This window comes from Pelodiscus sinensis, chromosome 3, assembly GCF_049634645.1.
Source record: "Pelodiscus sinensis isolate JC-2024 chromosome 3, ASM4963464v1, whole genome shotgun sequence".
NCBI classification, from domain to species: Eukaryota; Metazoa; Chordata; order Testudines; family Trionychidae; genus Pelodiscus; species Pelodiscus sinensis.
In genome coordinates, this window is record NC_134713.1 from 106,509,460 (window position 1) to 106,529,609 (window position 20,150).

A 20,150-nucleotide genomic window follows, 5' to 3' on the forward strand; every position below is an offset into this window, starting at 1 on the left:
CCCCGGACAGACAGTTCTCAGGGGTGCCCCGCTTGCAAAGCAGTCCTGGCTTGGAGTGCCCAGAGTACCCACACTGGGCACATCACAGCACTCGGCCATCAGCCCGACTGCACTTGCCGCAGGCTGCCATCTGGGGAGAGGGAGCAATCGGGGGGGGGGGGGGGGCTGCAGGAGAGCTTCCACCCCAAAAGCCCGCAGAGCCAGCCCAGTCCTCCCCATCGGGGGCTCGTGCCCCATTCCTCCCTCACCTCCTTCCACTTACCCTTCCCTAGCCCCTCTTCTTGATGTACAAAATAAAGGACAATTGTGTTCAAAAATGGAATCTGTCTTTATTGAACAAAACTGGGGGAAAAGGAGGTGGGAGAGGGGAGGGCAACTAAAATGATCAGGGGTTGGGAACAGGTCCCATATGAAGAGAGGCTAAAGAGACTGGGACTTTTCAGCTTAGAAAAGAGGAGACAGAGGGGGGACAGGATAGAGGTCTCTAAAAGCAGGAGTTGGGTGGAGAGGGTGCATACAGAAAAGTTCTTCATTAGTTCCCATAAAGAAGGACTAGAGGACACCAAAGGAAAGGAATGGGTAGCAGGCTTCAAACTAGTAACAGAAAGTTGTTCTTCACAAAGCAAAGAGTCAACCTGTGGAACTCCTTGCTGCAGGAGGCTGTGAAGGCTAGAACTAGAACAGAGTTTAAAGGGAAGTGAGATCAAGTCATGGAGGTTGGGTCCATGGAGTGGTATTAGCCAGGGGGTAGGAGTGGTGTCCCTGCCCAAGGTTTGTGGAAGGCTGGAGAGGGATGGCACGAGACAAATGGCTTGGTCATTGTTTCGGTCCATCCCCTCCAGGGTCCCTAGGGTTGGCCGCTGTCGGCAGACAGGCTACTGGGCTAGATGGATCTTTGGTCTGACCCAGTACGGACATTCTAAGCTCAGGGGTCAGGGGTCTCACTGGACCACTCTGATTTTCATGCACTCCTGCTCCTGGGTGGCCAGGCTGGAAGCTCTCCTGCCCTAGACGGCCACTTTCCTGTGCCTAGTGCGGAGATGGGGACGAGGTCCACGATGTCCGCACTAGCCCAGGCGGGTGCCCGTCTCTTGCGGTCCCGGGCAAGCTCCCAGGAGCCGCCAGCCTAGTCCCGGGAAGAGGGGGAGGGCTGGGGGGCATCGGGTGGGTGGCTCGATCCGTGCCAGGTGCAGGGTCTGCTGGCTGGGTGCTGGCAGGCTTGCACCTGGCACGGGCACCGTAGCCAGCCCGTGCCCCTTTAAGGGGTCCGGGGCCGGGAGGCGGGCAATAGAGTTTCCCTGGTGTTGGCCAGAGTGGCCATCAGGGAAACCTGGGGAGGGCTAGCCTCCCACTAGTTCGAATTAAGGGTCTACACAGCCCTTAATTCGAACTAGTAAGTTTGAACTAGGCTTAATCCTCGTGGAGTGAGGATTACCTAGTTCGAACTAAGCGCTCCGTTACTTCGAATTTAATTCGAACTAACAGAGCGCTAGTGTAGCGCCTATGAAAGTTAGTTCGAACTAACTTTGTAGTGTAGACATACCCTAGTATACTTAGATTTTCAGAAAGCCTTTGACAAAGTCCCTCACCAAAGGCTCTTGTGTAAATTACATTGTCATGGGATAAGAGGGAAGGTCCTTTCATGGATTGAGAACTGGTTAAAAGACAGGAAACAAAGGGTAGAAATAAATGGTAAATTTTCAGAATGGAGAGGGGTAACTAGTGATGTCCCCTAAAGGTCAGTCCTAGGACCAGTCCTATTCAACTTATTCATAAATGATCTAGAGAAAGGGGCAAACAGTGAGGTAGTAAAGTTTGTGGATGATACTAAACTGTTCAAGGTAGTCAAGACAGAAGCAGACAGTGAAGAACTTCAAAAAGATCTCACAAAACTGAGTGACTGGGCAACAAAATGGCAAATGAAGTTTAATGTGGATAAGTGTAATGCATGTTGGAAAAAATAACCCCAACTATACATATAATATGATGGGGGCTAATTTGGCTACGACAAATCGGGAAAGAGATCTTGGAGTTATCGTGGATAGTTCTCTGAAAACTTCCACACAGTGTGCTGCAGTGGTCAAAAAGGCAAATAGAATGTTAGGAATTATTAAGAAAGGGATAGAAAATAAGAGACAGAATATCTTACTGCCCCTGTATAAAACTATGGTACGCTCACATCTTGAGTACTGTGGACAGATGTGGTCTCCTCACCTCAAAAAAGATATTTTGGCCTTGGAAAGGGTTCAGAAAAGGGCAACTAAAATGATCAGGGGTTTGGAACAGGACCCATATGAGGAGAGGCTAAAGCGACTGGGACTTTTCAGTTTGGAAAAGAGGAGACTAAGGGGGGATCTGATAGAGATATATAAAATCATGAGTGGTGTAGAGAGAGTGAATAAAGAAAAGTTAGTCATTAGTTCCCATAATATAAGGACTAGATTGACACCAAATGAAATTAATGGGTAGCAGGTTTAAAACTAATAAACGAAAGTTCTTCACACAGTGCATAGTCAACCTGTGGAACTCCCTGCTAGAGGAGGCTGTGAAGGCTAGAACTCTAACAGAGTTTAAAGAGAAGCTAGATACATTCATGGAGATTAAGTCCATAAAAGGCTATTAGCCAGGTAGGAATGGTGCCCCTGGCCTCTGTCAGAGGCTGGAGATGGATGACATGAGACAAATCGCTTGATCATTGTCTTTGGTCCACCCCCTCTGGGGCACCTGGCGCTGGCCACTGTCGGCAGACGGGCTACTGGGCTAGTTGAACTTTTGGCTCTTCGCATTTTTTTCCGCTGCTGTTTCGTTTAATGGGTTGGCTACCCCTGACCTAGTGGCTTTAGTCAGATTTGTAACATTGTACATTGTCCATGAAGATCTTCCACCCGATAGTTAATCCTGAAAATTGGATGCATAAATTGGAAACAGTATTTGTTTACTTGGATACAGGCATTCTCATTGCCAGCAAATCTTACTGTAAATGACTTTTCCTCCTTGTAATTAATGTCCGGAGTGCACTCCATTATTACGGAGTAGTACTTGGCTTTGCTAAGTCACATCAATATTTTACCAAGTACCTTCCTTGCATAAGGTCAATCAGTTCATTTTGAATTATCACTGCAATAATGGGCCATAGCTTTTTTACAAATTACTCAACGTAGGTGATCACACATGACATTGTATTTCCCAAGGAGCTCTACTGAACTGAGGAAATTATCATTGTTCCATTAACTTATCTATTAAATCCTGAAAAGTCTTCCATGCAAAGAATAATAAGAGGGTAATTGAGATCACCCTCTCAAGCATGTTCCTCCAGTGCTGAATTTCAACATTATAATAGTGCACTCATTATTCTGCATGTGTGCAACCTGATACCTCCCAAACCTGGCAATCAATGCATGGAGCTGATCCCAGGCTCCACATGGTATTTCAAAGTGGCAGCGCAGCATGGAGCCTGTGGTCAGCTTCTACTTTGAAATGCACAAGAGCCCCCACTGGGGACTCGTGTACATTTCAAAGCTGGCACACCGCGTGCAGCCCAGAGCCAGTGGGACTTCCAGCTGGCCCTGGGCTGCACGTGGAGTTCCTCATTCCTCCTTTGAAATGTCAGTGGAGGCTCGTGTTCATTTCAAAGCCGGAATATGGAAGTGCTTGTCGACTAGTCAATTACTCGATATTTAACATCCTTATTAGCTGTATTAGGATTGGGATAATACAATGGTTCCCAAACTGTTTCATACTGTGGACTGGCAAACTCATTGAAAAATATTTGGCAGACAGGCACTGAAACTTTTTCAGATTCACCATGGTAATTTATTTGCATATTTATTGTGGTAACTCATTTTAAGGAGTTGTGTTGTTCTACCTTGCATCTGTACACTAACAATATATATCTTGTAACAGTTTTTTAAAAGTATTATTCTTCCCCCCCAAAGTAGTATTCAAGAATTACAAAACATCACTAAAAATATGGACAATGCTTTCTTTTCATAAAACATTAATGACAGCGCAGGATGGGGCAGTAGGCTTTTAACCCTCATGTCAGCAGCATTCAGCCAGGGAAAAAATGAAACTGCAGCATGCATAAATGAGTGACAGCTTTGTGGATCCTTGGCTAACAGGGCTGGGGTTGTTGTGGACTTTATCAGAGGAATAAAGATGATGAATTCTTGAATTGTAATGCCAGTATAATAAGGAGCTCTTCAAATATATAAAATGCACATGTTGGGATAAGAAAAGTAAATGTATAGTGCATGTCAAAATCAAGGAAGTGACTTGCTTTTTGGATTCCTGGAACCCTGATTTCCCTGGCTTTCTATGCATGAGAAGCCCCCAAGAAGGATTAAACTCCCAGGGCTCAGCTCAGCTGAGCGGCAGCAGGTTCCTTCATGTGCATGCTGGCAGGGAGCATCTGGAGGCTGGGGGAGGCTCCCAATGAGTGGGGAGGGAGGAGGGAACTGCCTGACAGTGCCAGCGCAGGAGGAAGGAGAATAGGCTCTCTGGGACAGCTGCCCTCCACATGGTACTTGGCCCTGGCTGAGCGCCTCAACTACCCATCATGTGGCCCCGCCAGCTGGGCTGCATAGCGGTTCCGCTGCCGGTCACGTGGCCATCCAGCTGGGCTGTGTAGCAGCTTCCAAAGCTGGAACTTGGGCGATGGTGAGGCTAACCCAGTAGGGACAGTAGGCACAGCCTCACTGCAGCCTTGGCTGCCTGCTGTGCCACTCACGCTGCTGCAGAATGGGGAAGAGGGCAGTCAGAGAATTTTTTGTGCGTGTGAAGGCAGCAGCTTATGGGGAACCCAGTGGACGGGTCTCAGTAGCAGCTGGGGGCGTGGCGTGGCAGTGTGCTGCAGCGTGTCAGGCAGGGGGTTAACAGCCTGCTGCCGGTCCACAGACCAGCTCTTGGGAACCGCTGGGGTAATATATTGCTTTACTAGCTTAGTAAACTTATTTGAAACAAACTAGCTTAGAAAATGGAAATAGTGACATTTAAAAAAAATCTAGCAAACTATTCAACTATGTAATTTTTTTCCAGGTCGGTCCCCAAGGACAAGTTGTAGGAATTGATCATATCAAAGAGTTAGTAGATGACTCGATAAATAATGTCAAAAAGGATGATCCTACATTGCTGTCTTCAGGAAGAGTGAAACTAATTGGTGAGTATCAACGACTTTGATATTAAAAGCTGACTGCAAATGACCTCAATTTGGAAACCTAATTGGTTTTGTTTCTTTGAGGAGGATTTTCAAAGATACAAAGAATTAGGTACCCAACAACAGCTGAAGATCTGATTCACCCTTTAGGCCTTTGAAAATCTCTCCCTTCCCTTTTTATGACCTTTATTTTCTAGCATTTTAAAAAAAGACTGAATGCACTTCTCTGACATAATAGTGTATGTAGTAAAACATAACTGAACGAGAATTAATTAAAATGTTAATGCTTTTTAAAATCAGACCTGCATTGACAGCTTTCTTATATTTGTGAGAATGAACTTGGTTACAAAATTAGAGCTTTATAGTATCGGCACTCTGTGCGTGTACATTAATAGTTGAAAGTCTTACTGGCATGAAGTTGCAAAAGTGAAAATTACTAAAATAGTAAAGTGCACTAATTGAATTAATCAGCTTACCTAGTTCTTAAAATGTACTACCAGTGTCTATATTTTGGTAATATAAATGGAAACCAAGGCAGTATAATTAAATCAGTGTTGGTGAGGGAAGAATGCTCCGTCATAATAATTACTAAACTAAAATGCAATTTGTTGGTGTATTTTAAGTGGTTTGGTGCTGGATCACTAGGTGCTTCTGTGAAAATAATAATAATTATAAAATTTTGCTAGCAAACTATTCTGTCTTATACTTGGTTCCAATGGTTGCGGTGCTCTCCAAAAATTCTGACTTTTGTTTCTCTTCTCCAAAAAGTGTGGATATTCCAGATCTTTTCTAAACTAGAGAAATTATGTGCTCATCACAATATGGTTGCCCTGTGACCGCGTGCCTATGAATACACGTTGCTTCCATGTACAAGTACTTCCCATGGTGCACTACCACTTCATTTAGGTATTCTTTGACCGAGGTTCGTTGTGGTGTTAACCTTCACCATCTTAATCTGGTCAATGCCAGAGTGCACAGATATCATTTTTGTAATAGCCTTCAGAGTGCAAATAGTTTTCCCATTACTATCATACAGTGCATTAGTTGCTGTGTAGGCGGCTTATCTGGTCTGTTTTCTGCACTCCATTGCACAGGTGTCGTGGTCCCTGAAACTCTCACAACTGAGTATAGCAGTATACTACCCGGTGCAGCTGAGCTGTGTGTTTTCACAGCATCCAGTATCTTTTGTTTCTGCACTTTTGTTCTGTCACCAGAATATATCGTAAGACAACTATCCTACTAATGTGCTGCTAGGTATGCCAAAGCCATTGGCAGGATCTAGGGGCCATCTCTTAAAATATAAGGCCATCGGAACTGTCATATGTAAGTGCATAATTAGTGATCAAATGGCTGGCTGTGATGGATAGTGCCATGAGACAGTAAAAGTACTGATGGCCTATAATGAACCCCAAGACGACAATAATAACTCACGGTAGAAAATGTGCCCATTGCATGATAATCTGGCCCCACTATTTTGGCTTTTGCCAACTAGCTAGTCCATTAGTCCATTTTGTTACAGATAGAACAAGTACAGCAAGTCTTGACAGTTAGATTGTTAGGGATATGGGGAAACAGTGATTCTGTGAACTGGATGAACTAAAAAAAGTGCCAGGTCAGGAAATAGTGTATCAAACACTCGAATTTTGGAATCTCTTTGGGTGGGAGTCAGGACCCTGAGAAGGTCATGGATACAGTAGAAAAGATGACATTTGGTTACATTGTCATGAGCTCAGAAAACTGGATAGTTAGGACTTGTGGACTATCTTGCACTCTTCTTCACAACTACCTTAGGTACCTCATGAATGCTCATCAAAAGCTCCAAAAGAAATGCTTCTTGCTGAGCAAGGAACAAGAGCTAAGTGTTTAACTTGGCTACAGAAGGACTTAGAAATGATGCCAGTATTGCCAGGGGACTTTTAAGATTCTCACATTTTGAATTTGACCTTGACTCACCACAATTTCCACAGGACTTTCAGAAGGCCTTTTTGAAATCTCTTAAGGTCTGTGCTGTGAATCACAGGATAGGCACCCAGGGAGCATCACAACTGCATATAGTTTTAGTGTAGAAACAAGGCAGAATTTCTACTTTCATGTTCCTAAAACGGAACAGCTAGTGTAGAGATGATGTAGTTACTTATAGCAGTTGAAGTCTTTAGTATAGACAAGACCCCAAATAGCTAACCTAAATTGAATATTCAAGTAGGAGCCTGGGTAAAGTGGAGGTTGGTGTGAGGGTAATATTTTTTTCTGTAAAATGTTTGTAGTTGAAAGGCATGTTTCATCCTTCAAAAACCTTTAATATTCTTCTAGGAGGCTTCGCATTATCAGAGGTCTAGATTGCCTGATAGAAGTTGCTAAGTGACATGAGGGTCATTTTCTTTTCCTCCAAGCAAACCGAGCACATTTCTTCTGCAGAGTTTTCAGGTGCTCCAGCCCAGAGACTGAGCACAGACAGGAACTTGTGTTTCCCATTGATTTAGGGAGTCAGGCAAATCCTGGTTAATTTCTGTACTCATATTGAATACTTGTAGATGTTGACTGCAAAAGTCCAAATGTTTCTAAATTTTTTGTGGAAGTAACATTTATAGATGTTCTATTTTGCTGCTTAAATAAAAAACTGTATTTAAAATACCAGTTGCAAATCCAAATATCCATATTTGAAACATTAGTTGTTCCTAAGGAAAATGTCATTCCTTTTGAATAGAAGGAGAAACATGATTAATAAAATGATGGTACACAAAAATAGTAGAAAATAAAAAACTTGTATCATATTCTCTGTAGCCTGAATGCTGCTTATTTTGTATTGTATCACAACCAGTTAACTTCCTTGAGCAAATGGATTACTTTCTTAAAATTAACCTCTCATGGTTTCAGGTGTTTAAAAACAGTTCTTCAGTTACTGTTATGTATATTTTCTTCATTGATTGAAGTTACTATTAGGGATGTGAATGGTTAACTGGTTATGGTTAACCAGCAGTGGCTGGAGCATCCCCCTGCCCAGCTGGAGGGGCTCCTGCTGTAAATGGGAACTGCCACAGGTGAGTGTGGGCAAGGAACTCCATCCTAGCCAGAAGAGGCCAGCTCCAGCGCAGCAGGGAAGGTCTGCTCTAGTCCATTGGCAGGCCTCTGCCTATGACAGGGTGAGGGGAGGAACTGCTCCTACCCAGCTTACCCCATTTTAAACAGTTAACTGACTAAACATAACGTGTAACCGGTTAACTGATTAAACAGAATTTTACATCCCTGCTTACTACATGTGTAACTACAGTTAAATGCTTCATATTAAAGTGACTTGTCACATATTCTTATCACAGTTCAGTTAAAATGGAAGTTAGCCGCTTATTTGAAGCTTAGTATAAGTTGAAAAATGTTAACCAGCTGTTGCACATCCCTAGTAAGAGTTAAAAGGATTTTCTTTCTTGCAGTGGGAGATGGAAGAATGGGCTATCCAGAAGAAGCTCCCTATGATGCTATTCATGTAGGAGCTGCAGCACCAGTTGTGCCCCAAGCAGTAAGCCTTTTTATGTTTTTGAGTGTATCATTGATTAGTTAGCTTCGTAATTAAAATGCGGGCAGTTTTACAATGAAATCTTTGTTATCCGGCTTTCTGTAAAACAGAAAACTTTAACTGGCATTTCCCTCCGCCACAACACTGTCACATCTTCAGGTGCACAGGCCTGGTGTGGTTTACCATGATTGGCTTAACAATTTTTATTTAAGAAGCATTAATCATCTTTAACTCAAAATAGAAATGTGAGACCAATTGCCTCACACTACAAAACTACCAATATTAAAAACCTGAGTTTTACTATTACTGTCCATTGGTTTTTCCTAGATTGATGGTACCCTCAGATAACTGGAACGCCCTAACCCTCAAGCATGCCGGATAACACAGGTTTTACTGTATATAGTTGGGATATCCATAGGCACAGACTCTTTAAAAAAAAAAAAAAAAAAAAAAAACCTTTCATTAGACTTCCAGTCCGTATGAAAATGTTGCCTGATGTTACACTTTTTCCCTAAATAAGAATATTTAACAATGGTTTACACATATTGTTTTGTTGTTGTTATTTTTGTTTGGAACTCTTTGGCTAAATAAACTAATAGAATCCCTTGTTTTTTATCAACTGTTAGTGAATAAAGTATAAATACTTTCCTCATTCCTTGCTTCTTGGGTTGGAAAGGATTGGAAGTGTTATGCAGAGTAATGTGCTTTTGCCATTGTTGGTAAAAGAGAGTGACTGAGTAAAATTTATTATCTTAAAAACAAGTCTCATTAGTTCTTTCAAGAAATGATGGTGGACAATGCACAGACTTAAGCAAGTATAAATGGTGGGAATTAGGGTTCTGAAAGGGAAACTTCTTTTTCTCCCTTTCCTCCAAGAGAGTGGTGAGATGTGGCACAGTTAAACACTGATCTAATGTGACCTTCAGAAAGGTAGTGGCATGGTAAATTATAATTGAAAATCCCTGTAAACTTCAGTAAATGATGTCGTGGAACTGTGACTGCATTTTAGGATGTTGTGGGGTGATTAGCCGTCACCAGTTACTTTTGCAATGGAAAGCAATAGGTGTTGGCAGGTGAAAATCTTAATTTTTTTTTAACCTTGCTCAACAGTGAAACTATAACAAAAAATACATAGTCTTAACAGGTTAGTAAAATGCTTCCTTTCAACTTTGTAAAAAACCTTTTCTTTCCATAATGTCACAATGTAACTTAGACACTTGATCCCTATTGCCGTTTCTGCTAGAAACCTGTTTTGCTCATAAAAGAGACTGAAAACCTAGGAAAAGTTATTCCTACTCCAGGCAATTCCCTTTCTTACCTACCATCAGATAAATTGTGTCTTTGGTTAGATGTTTCATTAGTGACCATAACACATTCCCTCAGCATTGAAAGAGGTGGCTTTTTATGGGAAAAGGCAAGAATTGCCAAGTACAGGCAGTCCCCGGGTTACATACAAGATAGGGACTATAGGTTTGTTCTTAAGTTGAATCTGTATGTAAGTCGGAACTGGCGTCCAGATTCAGCCGCTGCTGAAACTGACCAGCGGCTGACTACAGGAAGCCCGAGGCAGAGTTGCTCTGCCCCGGGCTTCCTGGAATCAGCCGCTGATCAGTTTCAACAGGCTGAATCTGGACGCAAGTTCCAACTTACATACAGATTCAACTTAAGAACCCCAGGCGTCCCCAAGTCAGCTGCTGCTGAAACTGATCAGCAGCTGATTCCAGGAAGCCTGGGGCAGAGCAACTCTGCCTCGGGCTTCCTGTAGTCAGCCGCTGGTCAGTTTCAGCAGCGGCTGACTTGGGGACGCCTGGGGCAGAGCAGCTGGGGTGCTGCCGGGTTGGTCCAGTAGTGCCCAGAGCGGCGCTGCGGGACCAACCGGCAGCGCCCCAGCTACTCTACCACAGGTGTCCAGAGAAAAGCCTGGTCTGCTGGGGGAGGGGGGGGCGCACTAGCTGCGTCCCCCCCCCCCCAGTGGACCAGGGAGACGCGGGCGGCGGACCGAGACGCACCGCGGTCCCGCCGCCCGGGTCCTCCGCGGCTTTGCTCCGCATCTCCCTGGTCTCCAGTAGACCAGGGAGACGCTGAGCAAAGCCACGGAGCAGCGGGCAGCAGGACAGCCCAGACGCGCCGTGGTTGTCCCGCTGCCGGCGTCCTCCGTGGCTTTGCTCCTCTCCAGCAGACCAGGGAGACGGGGAGCAAAGCCTCGGAGGACGCCGGCAGCGGGACAGCCGCGCCGCGTCTGGGCTGTCCCTCTGCCCGCGTGCTCCGCGGCTTTGCTCAGCGTCTCCCTGGTCTGCTGGGGGGGCGGGGGTCAGCAGACCAGGGAGACGCGGAGCAGCTTTTCTCGCCCCGGAGGACGCGGGCGGTGGGACTGCGGCGCACCTGGGCGTCTCGCCGCTCCCATCGTCCAGGGCGAGAAAAACCCCGTTCGTAACTGCGGGTCCGACATAAGTCGGATCCGCGTAATTCGGGGACTGCCTGTAGTTAAATAGTGAGACTGTCTTTCTCTAACATAATGTTTTATTTAAAGATTTTGGTCCCTAAATAGCTTTTCAAGTCAAGATCAAATGATCACGATGTTCAAGGAGATCAGCAGCCCTATATTGTTAGGCTGTTGCTAGATTATAGACCTTCAGTGATATTGATGCAGTGCCTGTGAGCAGCAGCAGATGTGTTGGCAGAAGGGTCTTTCCTGATGACATAGTGCTATCCGTACCAGTGCTTAGGTTGGCATAACTTGCATATCATAAGGGGGAAGCTTAGTCACATCCCTGAGTGACCTAAATTATATCAACTTTTGTAGTACGTGCATAGTCTTAGATTGTACCTTGTTCTGACTCGACAGAAATTGAGCTTGGGATGTGGAAAAAAACCAGAGTAACAGAAGTTACAACTGACAGACATACCAGTGTGGAAAAGCACTATGTTGGTGGGAGATGCTGTCCCACCACATAGCTATTGCTCCTTGTTGGGGGTGATTTAATTTATATTAATGAGAGAGCACTGACCCATTAGCATAAAATTGCTATATGGGAGATCTTACAGTCGCACAGCTGCTTTGGTACAGCTGTGCTGCAGTGCAGTAAGCTCTCTAATGGTAATCTGTAGCAGACTAAGACCATGTCTACACTAAAGTCAATTGTAACCATGTTCAGGTAAAATTTCTGCTCTTATGGAGAAACCAGAATTACAAAAACATAGCTACTAAATCATGACTGGTTTGGGGAAAGTGAATAAGGAAAACTTATTTGCTTGTTCCCATAACATACAAACTAGGGGGTCAGCAAATTAAATAGAGGTAATAGGTTTAAAACAAACAAAAGAAAGTATTTCTTCACACAATGCACAGTCAACCTGTGGAACTCCTTGCCAGAGGATGTAAAGACCAGGACTTCCAACAGGGTTCAAAAAAGAACTAGATACATTCATGATCGGTCCATCAATGCTTCTTAGTGAGGATGGGTAGGAATGGTGTCCTTAGCCTCTGTCAGAGGCTGGGAGTGAGTGATAAGGGAGGGATCACTTGATGATTACTTGTTCTGTTCGTTCCTGCTGGGGCACCTGGCATTGGCCACTGTGAGAAGACAGGATACTGGGCTGGATTAGATGGACCTATGATCTAACACAGTATGGCCATTATTATGTAACTATTTGGGATGAAAATGGTTAACTGGTTAACCAGTAAGCCTTAACAGATGAGGCTTAGTGGTTCCTGTTAACTGATAGGAGGCTGGAGTAGCTCCTTGCCCACCCCAGGCAAGGGGGCTGCTTCAGTCCTACAGAGTCCATTGCAGGCAGGGGCTGCTCTGACGGGCCAATTGGCGCAGCCCCTGTCCAAGGCAGGCCTGCCCGGCCCCCTTATGCAGCTTCCCTGAGTGCTCTATTTTAAACTTTATACTTCAGAGCCCGCATCACGTGTAACTGTAACCATTAGGATTTTTAGCAGTTACATAGTTATGTTTTTAAACTATTTTTTATATCACTGCTAACAAGTGACTATTCTATTTACAGCTTATGTAAATGATCATGAGTTATTACATTTCAGATACTTATAATAAATTCTCTAAATACCAGTGGCTGTACCAACAGGTCAAATGCACTTAAATTAGAAAAATAGATTTTGGCTTTGTAAGGCCAATATCTTATAACAGTTGAAATAGTGTTTTTATGCAGTTTTAGCAATGATAAAATATTGTAGAACTGTTTACTTTTGTGCAGTGAATGAAGTTCAAATTCTCCGAAGTGGACGGCTATACATATATATTCTAATTATTTTTGTATGTTGCATTCTAGCTCATAGACCAATTAAAACCTGGTGGAAGATTGATATTACCAGTCGGCCCAGCAGGTGGAAACCAGATGCTGGAACAATATGATAAACTAGAAGATGGCAGTGTCAAAATGAAGCCTCTGATGGGAGTGATATACGTGCCTTTAACAGATAAAGAGAAGCAATGGTCCAGGTGGAAGTGATTTTCTGTTCCACTTTCTTCTTCCACACATACACGCATACAAGGTGAAAGGTGTGGATTTTAAGCAGATGGGCTGCCTTTGCTACTGTCACTGCTTTCTGCTCTTCCATACCATTGAAAGTGACCTTCTCTGTATAGTTACATCATTATGAGGAGGTTCTGCCAATTTTTTTGAGTAAAGTTAAAGGCAGATAAAATATTGCATGGGTTGTGCTTTTTCATTTGAACTCATGGCTTCTTGAGGTTTTGTTTTGGTGCTGAAGTGTTATCTCCATTGTTTTGAACGCAGTAGTTCCTGAATTTAAACATCTCATCTAATGTAGCTGTTTTTGTTATATTTACACAGATAGCAAAGATAAAATATAAAAGGATACTTGAGATGAAATATGAGTTTGCACTGATCTTCATAGAGCTGCTATGTTTTTATCAAGTAGATCTACTTGTAATAGGTAATGGGGGAAAAAGAAAATGTATCAATTACAGTACATTTATTGAAGACTTGATGATTAAGGAAAGTCATTTAGGATCCTTATTGAGTTGGTATAGCTAGTCTTCTAAATTATACTTAATTTCCTGGCCCTAAAAATAATAGTGAAGAGACTATATGCCCTTTCTTTCCCAAACATAAGACAGATGGTGGTTTTATAAATGTTCAAAAGATCCTGTCTTATTCATGCCTTGCTAAAGTTTGTCATGTCATTTGGGCATATTGTATTTTCTGATACAGCAAGCTGCAAGTGTCCATCAGTTCTAAATAAGTCACTTTTAGGAGTAGTGGAATTAATTTTATTGGCTTCCTAATCCAGAAAAGATACAACACAGCTGTCACTCGGGGTGGGGGGGGGATCATACCAGGCATTAGTATGCAAATGAATAAGCTAAAAGTCCCCTTTTGCCTCCTGAGTAGAAATATTTGTGAATATATTTGTGAACACATTAGCTTCATTAACTGAAGTACACACGTGCACACTGAGCTTTCCAAATAGGTTGCAAGTTTTGACATTAATTGTTCGATAAATATTTTTTCTCGTTACTATCAGTTATCTATAGCATGTACTGAGTGCTTTGACATCTAGCATTTACTTTATAGAAATGTCAATAATAATAAAGCAATTAGTTTAATCTGAATACAGTTTATTTATTGAAGCCTACTTCAATTTTTGACTGATTATTCCATAGTTGCCACTTACAGTAAAGCACTGTAGAGTGAGTTTAATGAGTTACTATCTAGCAAATAGCTTCTAAAGCTAATTTAACATTAATTCCTTGTCATAGCAAGTACCCAATGCTCTGTTTGCACTGTACTGATGGATTTCCTGCTTTTGTCCTGTAATTTGGAAGCTTCCTTTTTTGACAGCTCCCAGTGTTGGAATTTAAAATTTGGCTGATTGTAATTTTAAATTACCATCTATTTAAATTAGGATCTCCCTTTTGTTTTATCTTCAGAAGACTTCAGTTATTAGTAATAGTTACATTAATATGAAGAGCAGATTTAGAAGGGGATAATAAGTCATAAGCACCAAATGTTTATATAGCAGATTTGACTTTGTGTTTTATTTAATATATTTCTTGTTTTTGCATTAACTGAGATTTTTAAGAAATCCTATTCAAAATTCCCAATGAGGAGTCCTGTGGTACCTAGTCTCTAAGTTGCTACAGGACTCCTCGTTCTTGCACATATAGAATAAAACGGCTACCCTTCTGAGATTCAAAATGAAGTAACCCATAAAGGAGAAACCCATGAGTTTAATTTCTTGCTGAGTGACAGCAAAAGTGACTTTGGGGGACTCAGGATTTCACCCCAGTTGTGTAATATGTTTAATTACCTTTTCAGAAAAGGTTAATAATTTTACATCTGTCTCTGGTTAGAGAAATAAGTTGATTGTCAGTACAGTAAAACTCCAATAGTCCAGCATCCAATAATCCGGCACGTCTGATAGTCTGGCATCAAAATGGCAAGAGCCTAGTGAGTGAGCTTCGGCAAAGAATGAGTCACAAGGTAACAGCGGCAGCAGCTGAACTGAGCGAAAAGAGTAAAAAGGGTTAAACTAAAACATTACAGTATACTGTATACAGTATGTACAATAAAAAGGGTTGACACTTTATATACAGTATATACTGTATATACATAACCAGTTTACAGTACCTCCTGATACTCTGGCATATTTGATAATCCAGCACCACCTAGGTCCCATAGGTTCCGCATTATCGGAAGTCTACTGTACTTCAGATGACCTTAAGGAATTTAGGTGCCCAGTTTCCATTCAAATTCAATGAGGTGTGTGTGGGATTTCCTTTAAGCTCCTTACACTACTAAGACTAGGTTTTTCACTCAAAGAGAGGAAGGGCAATCTCCCCAGAAAATGTATAGATTTTTCAGTTTAATAAAAATCCGTGGATTAAGAAACATACACGTACTACATTTTGACTGGTCTAGTAGATGAAAACTGATTTTTATAAAACACTGCACTTGTGCCAATTCCAATTGGCTTGCATATGAACACTGTCAGAACACTAATTAATGAGCTTACAAAGGACAGTGAAAAAGGCAATGTTTCAGGTTTTGTATGCTTCTACTAGGATGTTGCAAGTATATGTGTTCGGTCTAGTATTTATCAATCAAGAAGGGGCAGGTAATTACATCTTAATGAAACTTGCTGAAGATATTGAATTGGAAGGTGCTGTAACCATCATTGAGAACACAAATGCAAAGGGGTAGCGGGGCGGAAAACAGTAACCTGCAACTAAGAAAAATGCAATATCTAGGGTGAAATAGTCAAACTTTTTTGATGGGGAGAATACTACAAGCTGTGGCACTAAAAGCTGTAAATAGTTTAGCCATATGTTCAAAACTGCCTATAATTGCACCACTAAATCCCTCTCCTTGCCCTTAAAATTTACTTCTCAGATCCAAAATTAAGCAGCCAGTTACTGTAAGGGTTGCAGATGTCTGACTGCTTTAGGAATTAGTATCAACTTCAGAAAACTCAAACTTTAAACTCTAGTCTTGCTAAGGTAAAGCCTTTCATCAGCTGACTTTAAGAAGTTGCATATGCTGTTGTTCCGTGCTATGAATCAAAATGCATCCTCTTTGGGATCTGAACACTTTTTTACTTATATGCATGTAGCTATATGTTTTGTGGGCTGGCTTGCGTTAATAGATTGAAATACTGTTGTATTCTGCCAGGAATCACATTAGTATAGTTGCTCTTAATCAAAACGTCTTGTGCCTTTTCTAATATTATTGAGGTAGAGTACACTAAAATAAACTGGGCAAGTATTTTATTCTCTGAAGGTAAAGGCAAACCTACTATTTTGTTATAGTAATAAAACTTCCTTGTGATGATAGTTATGGACAGTATAGTTATGGACATTTCTATCAGCTTTGACTAGTAGGAAAATTCTGAATTGAAATAAGTGCTTCTTAATTAAAAAAAAAAAAGAATATTTGGGATCTAGTGATCTTCATTTCATGGTTGGAATAGGAGTTCTGTATTTCACTGTTTTTAAACCAAAATTAATAATTGAAACCTTGGTATTTTGGGGTCATCCTATTGGTCAAAACATGATTAGAGAAACTGTTTTGTTACTTTTATTTTAGTCTGAATCTTTATTCCTCCCTGCTTTTAATTTCTCACTCAGAAGATGGAGGCATTCATTATTTGTAGCCCTGGCCTAAGTAGTTTCTTCAGGAATTGATTGTTGCTTTGTGAAATAAGTAGACAAAACATATAGATAGTGCCATATTTTTTCCAATTTTTTTCATCAGCGTGAGATGTACCCAGCACTGACCAGACACTACAACTAAAGTTTAACTTTGAACTCAGGTTTCACATTTTGCAGCCTTTTGTGCAGGTACCGAGAATAATTGGACCATAGTTTCAAACAAGTCTCTCTCCAGTAAATGACCCAGAGTGTAAGACAGTCACTTCTTCAGACAAAAGGTAGTCATGTATTTTTTTTTAAGCTGTTGATAATTTTATTGACTTATCATGCAAGCAAATGATATACTTTAAAGTGAAGGAAAAAGGATCCATATTGCACAATACATCCGTAGTAGTATGAGGTATTGTTGGATGGCTGTTGATTTTCCTTGTGGCATAAATGCTTGAGATTTCTGAAGTTTTGCTGCTGTATTTGAGCACTGCTGCATATTCATTGATTTTAATAGCTAAATTGCAAGAGCAAACTCCTTGGGGAGAAGAATATAACTACATTTATTTTCTTTCTGCAGGGATGAATTGTAAAAGCTACATCATCTTGATCCAAACATAGTGTTACAGTGGACTGCCCATCTCCAGTTCTAATAGCTTTTTGAAAACCAACAGCATTGCAGCTTGTTTTGGATTTTGTTTTACTGTTATCAGCATGGAAAAGCGTGGTGTCTTTATTTTACTTTTTTAGAGGCTTGTGGCAAATCTGGTAAAGAAATGATGGAAAGTTTAAATTTGGGCTGTTTCTTTTTAACATGCCTTTTTTTTTTACTTTCATCTGGTTAAAGAAATGAATTTCTGCAAAAATGCAAAGACCTACTGTTTGTGAACTCTTTAATTTTGATAGCGGGTACTTTTTGAACACTTTATTTCAGCTCCATTGTTTCTTGGTAAAATTGCTTCTGTGCACCTTATAACACTACATGCACAATGGCAGGTTCTCTATGTTCAGATGTCTGCTAGATGTTACTAAGAAAATGAGATGAAGTTCCTTTTTAAAGCTTTTGACACGGTGTCACAGACTAGCATGTAGTAGATACAATCAGCTGCTTTAGTACCTTAAGTGGGCATTTGTGAACTTCAACTTCAAGACATCAGAGGTGACAGCTCTTGTTATAAACTCTGTTGTTCAGGTTGGACATAACTGACATAGTTTTTTTTTTCCATCTGATAAGAAACTTGTAGCTGTGTTATTTTGTAGCTCACTGCTGATTATATAATTTAACATAACACATACTGTGTAAGCTATGTCCTAATCACTGAACAGTTTATGCAGTGCTGCTTTGCCAAATAAAGTTAAAAGCAAAAAAATTTTTGTGTGCTTCTTGTATGGAATATCAGAATAAGTATGTCAAGTATAACTGCTTGGAATGCAGAACACTGTACTCCAATAAAAGTAACATCCATTTAGTTTAAAAATTAGTTGCTTTACACAAAATCTTTATGGTTTTATAAACTACTTCCGAATACAGGCAGTGATGGAAAAATGTTGGGTTAAAATTTTAGATTAACTTAAATTTTTATAGACGAGAAAGCTGATAAATCCCAAAACAATGGCCAAATAAATATGTAGTGTGTACACTACACTACAAATATCCATTTTAGAGTAATTGAAAGACTTTTATTAACATTCTTGAGGCCCAGGTTTTATCTTCTGTTTACTGCAGTTAATAACATCAGGAAAATCCAAAGTAAGTTTAAAAACTATATAGCTCTTGGATTGCTTTAGGGTGCATGTGTTCTTCCTGCAACTCCTGATCACTAGCGCCTGAGTGATAAAATATATATTGAGCTCTTTTGCCTTTATTACAAAAAAGCAGAGTGAGATGAATAAGAACCTGTGTGATTTGGTTCAAAGGGGCCAGTGTTTCTTTTTGAAAAGTATTCAGCCTGCTTATGTTAAAACAGACTTTTTTCTGTGATGGAATTAATTATTAAACGTCTGAAGGGTATTGTTGAAAGGCTTCTGAAATACGAAAGAACAAGTAAATTACCTTCATGCAAACGTCAGTCCCATTCTATTCCTTGGTAAAATATATTTGTTGTATCATTTATTTAAAAACTTAGGAGGTTAATATCACCTCCCCTTGATAATTGAATTGATGTTTGGAAGCACATACTCAACAATCATTCCGTAAGCAGACTAATGTCAAATTAAGGAAGTCAGTTAATTACTGGGTACTTGTTGTAGCAACTACAATGAAAAAAATTGTTTTGCATTGAATGCCAAATTTGTGCTAGTTGACAATCAACTGTGATTCTATTCTTAGTGTTAAAGTGATATTTGAAATGATACATGCAGAAGGATAAAATAGCTCAACATAACATGAGCTTAACCCTAATATTTAACATTTTGGTCACTGTCATTCTTAATTAAGTTCTCAACTTTGTCTCTTACTAATTTAATCTGTTAAATGAAGAGTAAGATCTGAAATGTATCCAAATTCTTCTCTCCAGATGAAATGTAACAAGGTAGCCTATGTTGGATGATGTGGTAGATATGATCTGAAATTTTCTGTGTATGAGATGCACATGGCAGGAGCTACAAAATTTCTTGGACTAAGGCTGTTGGAGTAATATGCCTGTTGGACAGGAAGGGTTGATGCTTTCAACATTACTTTCATATAAATATACGCATAATATTAAGAATCTGAAAGTTGAGATTCCTCTGTGGGGATTGAAGCAATGATTCTTGTCTAAAGGCTTCTTGGAGAATAGAAGTTGTAATGCATAGGATTTGAAGAGCTTGAATAAATGTGGTGTAAACTCTCTGAATTGCTACTTTGCCAAATAAAATTAAGAGTGAGAGGAACCCATATAAGTATTTTTTTCTTTTCAAGTAGTTTTACATCAAGCTGTCACTTTCTCTTTGGACACAAAAATGATTAGAAATATATAGTTCATTTACATATTTATAGGTTTTCATTTAGAGAATGACCAGAAATTAATTACTGACCTAATTTGGCTATGCTCAGATAGTTGAGATAGTAAGCTTAATGATTTCACATCAGCTTTATATTGGTGTTAATTCCTTGTACTGATTTATGTTGGTTGAAATTCATACTCGTGTCAATCAGTTCATAATTAGGGCTCATAGACTAGTCCTAATTATGTTGTGGGATTCAGTGCCATTAGGAGATTTTGTGCTAGTTTGGCTTCTGAATTACCAAGGTAATGTCAGTACTGGCTAGAGTAAGGCATTATCCAGGCATGAGCTCAGCTAATTCCTCGCCACCCATCATTTTATCACATACCTGCAGTTCTCCCTAGTTACACCAGTTATGTTCTCTTCAACAGAAATT

The 20,150-nt window shown here is 40.7% G+C and overlaps 1 protein-coding gene across 4 annotated transcripts in view; it reads left to right on the top strand.

Annotated features, from left to right (window-relative positions):
- The window catches only part of PCMT1 (protein-L-isoaspartate (D-aspartate) O-methyltransferase), a 61,605-nt gene extending 41,945 nt beyond the window's left edge, over nucleotides 1–19,660 (top strand). For 2 of the 4 annotated variants that reach the window (XM_075924424.1, XM_075924426.1), the window contains exons 5-8: nucleotides 5,038–5,158; nucleotides 8,581–8,666; nucleotides 12,957–13,126; nucleotides 17,370–19,660. In XM_075924424.1, the coding sequence (XP_075780539.1) occupies nucleotides 5,038–5,158; nucleotides 8,581–8,666; nucleotides 12,957–13,126; nucleotides 17,370–17,382 (390 nt within the window). In that variant the 3' untranslated portion in view covers nucleotides 17,383–19,660. Of the gene's footprint in view, nucleotides 1–5,037; nucleotides 5,159–8,580; nucleotides 8,667–12,956; nucleotides 13,187–17,369 lie in introns of all 4 variants that reach the window. The other 2 variants (XR_012902720.1, XM_075924425.1) reach the window with 2 other exon arrangements.
- Nucleotides 19,661–20,150: the final 490 nt, after the last annotated feature.